Genomic DNA, 7,275 nt, shown 5'->3' with positions numbered 1-7,275 from the left:
CAGTGGTCTTGAGTCATGCAATGACATTACCAAAGGACATATAGAGGACAGCAAGGATGGCAGCTGATTGGACTGACCAAGTGGTTAAGTGACCATTTTTTTCTCTTGCTAGTTATGTCCAACAACATAGCCAACTGGGCTGTCCAGTGAACAAACGGCCGTAAATTTCTGCAGGAACCATCACGGCTAGACACGTTCTGTCTTGTTAAATCAATCCTTGCAGCTTCGAGGGCGTTGAGCGAAGTTTTGGTGATAAGAAGAAGAGATGTATCTTCAGAAAAGTAATGAACAAGAGCCTATTTACATAGGCTAGTGATTTCAGTGCCATGAATAATCAAGAAACCAGGACTGCTTGCTTTTCATATGCGCGCGCTTTCATATGCACACGTGGGAACGGTTCACTCACGCCTGCGTTGCTCACAGGTGTGAAGTTGCCACGCGGCACGCGCCCTGCTGAATTATAAAGAGGTGTGAGCACACGTTTTCTTGCGACCCCCTAATGATTCACACCATTATGCTACAACCTTGAGTCTTTGAGCAAAACACACTTATTATAAAAAAGTGCAGTCACAAGACTGGCACTATGAAAATACAATTGGTTCATTTAGTATTACGCATAGTGTGCAAACACTTGCCCTCTTCTTTTGTCGATTTTAAATTCCTTTTAAATAAGGCGCGTTTGAATCCTTAACATTAGAAATATTGCTGTCAAGCCTCATTTAGCCTAAATGAATTGTTTATTGTTTATTCATTAAAACCACCGTCAACATAAAAAAATAAAATCACTGTAACACAAGCTTTATTTTTTGTTGAGATACTGTTTCAAGCTGCTTTAAATATTTGGCACATGTAGGCCTATTAGGAACTTCCAAAAGTTAAAATATGCTAAATAGCCTAAATTTCGAAACCAAGCTGAGGCACAGCTAGACGCACATATAATGCAACAGTGGAAATAAGACTTTGAAAAGTAAAAGAAAGTAGCTACTTTTCTTTTTGTTATTCCAATGGCATGTCTGGCCAGCGGCGCGTGGGCTATTGATATGCATATTTACTGTCAGTGTGACACTTATTTTCTCATGCACACACGTGCCCACGGAAGTCTATAGGTGTCAGTGAGCGTGTTCCATCAGTCCTTTTGATCTAAGGCTGCCCTTAATGTCTCAGTGCAGATTATATGTTAGCTAACTACAGTCAACTGCACAAACGTAATTGGAAAAAATAAGTAGGCCTATTTCTAATAAATATGTAAGCCAATACATACACTAGGCTATATCCCGAATGCGATCACGGTTTAATGACCTCGATCTGTTTAAACTTCTGTCCGTCTTTAATATTAAATGGATACCACATATATGAGCTTAAATATTATAATGACTTTCAATATTATACCCTATATCTGTTTAGTGTTTCGTTCTTAGGTTTTTAGCTGGGAACAAGCAGTGCATTAGAGCACTGCGCCTCTATGATTGGTCTGTGACAGAGAGTGGGCGTGGTTTGTCAACCACGCGCCGAAGGCCTATAAATACGTGCGCTCAGCTTCATCCTGGCATCTCACACTTGTCTATGCATATCGAAGAGAGTTCTTTTCCAGCATACCTAATAGAAGACAACTTGGACCTTTAAAGGATTGTATCATCTCTGATATAAACTGCTGTTTGGAGTACACATGCAATGAAAATCCTCAGAGAGACTAAGACCATTAAAATGGACAGAAAGGTAAACATATATTTTTTTTTTCTGTGCATTCTAACAAACAGAGGTCACACTGAGCAGACTGGCATGTGTATTTTAATATAACCTGACCTGTCCACTGACATTGGTCTTTTGTGTTTCCTGCAGCTGTTAAAACCTCAGGTAGAAAGACGAAGAAGAGAAAGGATGAATCGGAGTCTGGAGAACCTGAGAACGCTGCTTCTGCAAGGCCCTGAGCACAATGTAAGAACACCATACTTTTTATTTTCTCAGCATAATGTCATCTTTTAGTTATAGATCTATGTTCTCAGCTAAGTCCGTATTTTTTAATTCTCCTCTCATATTTTTGCAGAGTCCCACTCAAAGGAGAATAGAGAAAGCAGAGATCCTGGAATACACCGTCCTGTTTTTGCAAAACTCTGTCGCTCAGGCCAAAAAAGCAAAAGATGTGGAAGGAGGAGAAAAGCGTCGGTTTATGGATGGCTTTTCATCGTGTCTTCAGAAAGCGGCCCGCTTCCTGTCAGATGAAGGTAAGGCCTGTGGACTGGATGGTTCAGTAACCGCTATACTGTGTCAGCGTCTGACCCAGCCCTGCGTGTCGACCACCATCCGACTGCCTGTCAGAATCCAGAACTCGTCCAGAAAGCAGGTTCCAGATTCAAATGCACAGGATCATCTGCAGCAGAACTATGTCTGTAAACAAGGACTTCCAACAGCTTGCAGAAACGTTGTGCCACATCCAAACAGGATTCCATTCAGAAGCACAGACTCCAACACACTACATTCGACAGCCCCATCAACTTCTCAATACCAGACACCAGTCAGCCAGACAGTCTGGAGGCCTTGGCCTTGAGAGAAATTAAAGACATTTACAGTGAAATGGACTCAAAATACTGGGCTTGTGTAATCATTAAACATGGTTCATCTCTTCTAAATTATAGGCTGCAGAGAGACATGTTTATTTCCAAAAAAAATTGTGAAATGATTTTATCATTTGACATCACGTTGGAATTGTAAAATGTGTAAATAGTGTATGATAAATTATGCAGTATATTTTTACACAGATTTTTTTTTTTCTTTTTTTGCATGATCTGTACTGGGTGTATGATCATTTGTAATACATAGCCGATGTATGTATTTATCTAATTTGCACATTTATTTATTCATTCATGACATTCCCTTTTTATAGCTGTATATTTGGGGGATTGAAACATAGGCTACATTCCATCATTAAAATTAAAAAATGAAATATTCTTGTGTATTTGTTTATTATTAGGCCTACTTTTAAATATATAAATTAATCGTTGATTTCATGAAGATTTAAGATCTAACATTTAACATCGCTTTCAGCACGCGCCGAACATTTACACTCGACTTTGATCATCAAACCCTTTGAAATGCACGAGGCCAAATGTGACGCGCAAGTGTCAGTTTTTGAGGCGCCAAATAGCCGGCACACTTCCACACGACTTCTGTTCTGACACCTCCGGTTTCCTCTGCTCGTTTGTCTGCTCATGCTAATAAATAAAACGTGCGAAAAGGCGCCACGTGCCTTGGCACCTTGGAGACACCCTCCTAAACAAAGATATTGACATGCCGTATAAAGAGTGAGTGACCAACGGCTTTGGTTAACTTTTGACTCTGTTTGCTACATTATGTCTCAGATCACAGTGTTTCCATTTGATATAATCAAATTTTTTATTTATTTAAAAAATGTCAATAATGAGAACACTTCTTGTGAGCGCATGCGAAGGGAAGTCTAGGATTAAATATCTACTGTTTGGACACTTTTTTACTGCTCTCGTGTTGACTATTGTGCAACTTCAAAATCTGGAATAATTTTATTCTGTTTAGCTGTTTTTAAACTCTTGGGAAAAGACTGCCCGACATCAGAGAGATGCTAATGAAGACAAAAGGCTAAACTGTTACCTGGTTTAACACGTCGTGGGCCCGCTATTCTGTCTTGCATGTGTCAAGACCACATGACTCAACGACTGGCACGCGCATTTCCATGTGTTTGAATCAGAGAAGCGTGAGTTTCTTTACGCAATAAACCGTATTGTGGCCAGGGAATGAAGGTCAGATGTCTTTCCCACACTTCACCCTTTCAGGTCGTTAGTGCCCCCACTCACAAAAAAAAAAAAAGTGGAAGTGGAATTGTGAGTCCCAGTGTTGTTGGTTGTTAGTGATAATGTTTCACAATGGCCACAAGTTTGTTTATTGTTTAGGCTACGCATTTTCTCAATGAAATTTGAAAATATACTAATGCTCAAAAAATTGTAATCGATGTCGAAGAATTTAAATATGTTGCCTGCTCAATGAATTTCTTACTCTCATAATTTATGATGAATCGCTTGTTGTATTCCTCATTTGTAAGTCGTTTTGGATAAAAGAGTCTGCTAAGTGAATAAATGTTGGCTAAATGTAAAACAGGGTAGCTATAGCAGCAGCAGGCACCTTCAGAAATGTAAGCATCTTCATAGAAATCATCTTTGCGTATAACGTATACTGGCATTGCAAAACCATTAACGGGTTAGTTATTTGATTTTTCTTTCTTTTGTTAACAAATAAATACCCCTCACAACTGAGTGGTTGCAGACACACAATAGGCTATAGGCTAATGAAAAGAAACGACTGTAAAAGAAGAGGAAGAAACACATCATACATGACAAATTGAATCGCTTGTTGTATTCCTCATTTGTAAGTCGTTTTGGATAAAAGAGTCTGCTAAGTGAATAAATGTTGGCTAAATGTAAAACAGGGTAGCTATAGCAGCAGCAGGCACCTTCAGAAATGTAAGCATCTTCATAGAAATCATCTTTGCGTATAACGTATACTGGCATTGCAAAACCATTAACGGGTTAGTTATTTGATTTTTCTTTCTTTTGTTAACAATAAATACCCCTCACAACTGAGTGGTTGCAGACACACAATAGGCTATAGGATAATGAAAAGATACGACTGTAAAAGAAGAGGAAGAAACACATCATACATGACAAATATAATTGCATTGCTATGCGAATGTACATGTAATTAGGACATTGTATTCACAAATCTCATCATATCACAACACAAAGAAACCACTATTTATTATTATTAATGAGACCCAAACAAAAACGTCCGAAGGTCAAGTTGGCTTTTTTGGACGCTTGGCAGATTGAACATTTAAAGTGGTCTCGTTTAATATTACTAGAGATTAATAATATGGTGTTTTATTCTAGAAGAAGGTAACAAAAGTTGTAATCCTAATGTAAACAGTTTTGGAGGTTTGGGGTTAAATTTACGACTTGCTTTATCAATATGATTAAAGATAATGTTTATTATAATTTAATATAATATAATATATTTTAATATAATATAATGTTTATTATAATGTTTATAATGTTTCAGTGACTGAAATATTCACAAACTGATACAATTAGATAAATAAAGCTGATAAATAGCCGCAGAAATGGTTAGCATGTACACAAAAGTAAAACAGAGATGTCTTAGTAAAAAAAAAAAAAAATGAAATAAATCAATATCAACAAATTAGAAGGAATAATATTTTGAATTTTATGCCTATATGCCTACTCCTTAAAAATCATATTAGGAATCCAAAACCATACTGCTTTTGCACACATACATTTTTAAGGCATTTTAAGCCTCTCTCTGCAAGAGAGATATACATTTTCCATATGAATTTAAAACATATCTACATGTGCTAAATTCAACATAAAGATATGTTGCAGGATAAACAGAGGGAGAAATTTCATCTAGGGTAGCCACAAGTTTAAAATCTTTTTAGCACAGTGTAATTTGGGATGCACATTTTGAATGATTGATACCTCAAAACAATGCATGTGTTATAGTTAACTGAGTAATGTGTTCCCACCTTCATCAACACCAGAACAATGCACGACTTCAAAAAATAATAATCTTGCAGCCAAATAATAAAAAAGGGGAAATGGGACATTCATATTTAATACCTAATACTTTTAATACCAAATCATGATGAAATACGAATTGGCAAGAGCTACATGGCTGTTTATTTCATTGTAGAAAGTTTTAGTTTTATGTTGTACTGTGCGACATCTGTATTCTATCAGAATAATCTAAATAATGTGAATGTTATTTGACACACTACTCACAAAAAGTTAGGGATATTCGACTTTCGGGTGAAATTTCAGAATGCACCTAAAATGCACTGTAACATTTACAGGTCTAAACCTTCTCTAAACCTTTGAATGTCTGACTGTTAAATGTTTCAGTACTTATTAACATGCTGTTCTCTAACGAGGTGATTAACCGCAAAAATCACAACGACCATTCGAAACCACTTACATCAGCATGGTCTGCATGCTAGATGACCTGCAAGGGTACCTGACCACACCCCCAGACACAGACGTCATCGTCAGGGGGCATTTTTTGCGCTGTACAAGGAACCAGTGGGCCTCAGTGCTGTTCTCTGATGAAAGTCGATTCACATTGAGCAGAAATGATGGCCGCCAATGCTGTTGGAGACGTCAAGGAGAAGGACGTCCTTGGGCCACATCCCATGCTGATGACCGCTTCATTGTGAACAGTGCCCTGTGGAACCGGATTATGAATGCCACTCAATTCCAGGCACATTTAAGGGACGTGAGAGGCACCCGAGTGTCACGTCAGACCATTCGAAACCGCTTACATCAGCATGGTCTGCGTGCTAGATGACCTGCAAGGGTACCTGACCACACCCCCAGACACAGACGTCATCGTCAGGGGGCATTTTTTGCGCTGTACAAGGAACCAGTGGGCCTCAGTGCTGTTCTCTGATGAAAGTCGATTCACATTGAGCAGAAATGATGGCCACCAATGCTGTTGGAGACACGAAAGGAGAACGCTATGCATCAGCCACTGTTGTCACCAGATGCTGTTACAGTCTGGGCAGGTGTGTCTAGTCAATACAGAACTGGCCTTCAGTATCTGTGTCTCTCACAGCTGTTACTGAATCACTCTGACTGCTGTTTCTATGTGCAAAAATCTGCAGCCTTCAGTCAATTTATTGATGTAGTTTTGAATGATAAACTACATTAATCCATGATGAAGCTGTGTTTAAAAAAAATCAATGACCGACAAATCAAGATGGCCTGCAAGGGTACCTGACCACCCCCCCAGACACAGACGTCATCGTCAGGGGGCATTTTTTGCGCTGTACAAGGAACCAGTGGGCCTCAGTGCTGTTCTCTGATGAAAGTCGATTCACATTGAGCAGAAATGATGGCCGCCAACGCTGTTGTCAAGGAGAATTCTATGCATCAGCCACTGTTGTCTGGTGTTACAGTCTGGGCAGATGTGTCTAGTCAATACAGAACTGCCCTACACCTTGTGAATGGTACTGTGGCAAGCCAATACTACCTGAATAACATTATTAATCCAGTCATTGTGCCTCTGCATGAGCAACATGAGCAATCGGTTTCCTTACTTTTTTCAAGTAAAGACAGTAAGGACTGCTGAGAGGATTATTGGTGCCCCTCTACCCAACCTCCAAGAACTTTACATCTCCAGAGTGAGGAAAAGGGCTAAGAAAATCACTCTGGACCCCTCACACCCAGCCCACTCTCT

At 39.0% G+C, this 7,275-nt stretch overlaps 1 protein-coding gene across 1 annotated transcript; it reads left to right on the top strand.

Moving 5' to 3' along the window:
* The first annotated feature begins 1,576 nt into the window (after nt 1–1,576).
* Nucleotides 1,577–2,585, top strand: LOC107740036 (transcription factor HES-2-like). The gene is made up of 3 exons (XM_016552311.1): nt 1,577–1,716; nt 1,840–1,935; nt 2,045–2,585. Exons 1-3 carry the CDS (start codon nt 1,672–1,674, stop codon nt 2,543–2,545), a joined length of 642 nt encoding a protein of 213 aa, XP_016407797.1. The 5' UTR covers nt 1,577–1,671; the 3' UTR covers nt 2,546–2,585.
* The last annotated feature ends 4,690 nt before the right edge of the window (nt 2,586–7,275 follow it).

Source organism: Sinocyclocheilus rhinocerous, unplaced genomic scaffold (genome assembly GCF_001515625.1).
Source record: "Sinocyclocheilus rhinocerous isolate Xijiao unplaced genomic scaffold, SAMN03320098_v1.1 scaffold285, whole genome shotgun sequence".
Classification (NCBI taxonomy): Eukaryota; Metazoa; Chordata; class Actinopteri; order Cypriniformes; family Cyprinidae; genus Sinocyclocheilus; species Sinocyclocheilus rhinocerous.
This window is presented reverse-complemented; position numbering and strand designations above follow the sequence as displayed.

Excerpts from the sequence above, each read along its gene's own strand:
- LOC107740036 (XM_016552311.1), top strand. The coding sequence starts at position 1,672 with ATGAAAATCCTCAGAGAGACTAAGACCATTAAAATGGACAGAAAG. Across the intron at positions 1,717-1,839 it reads CCATTAAAATGGACAGAAAG|CTGTTAAAACCTCAGGTAGA; the intron begins GTAAACATATAT and ends TGTTTCCTGCAG. Across the intron at positions 1,936-2,044 it reads TGCAAGGCCCTGAGCACAAT|AGTCCCACTCAAAGGAGAAT; the intron begins GTAAGAACACCA and ends ATATTTTTGCAG.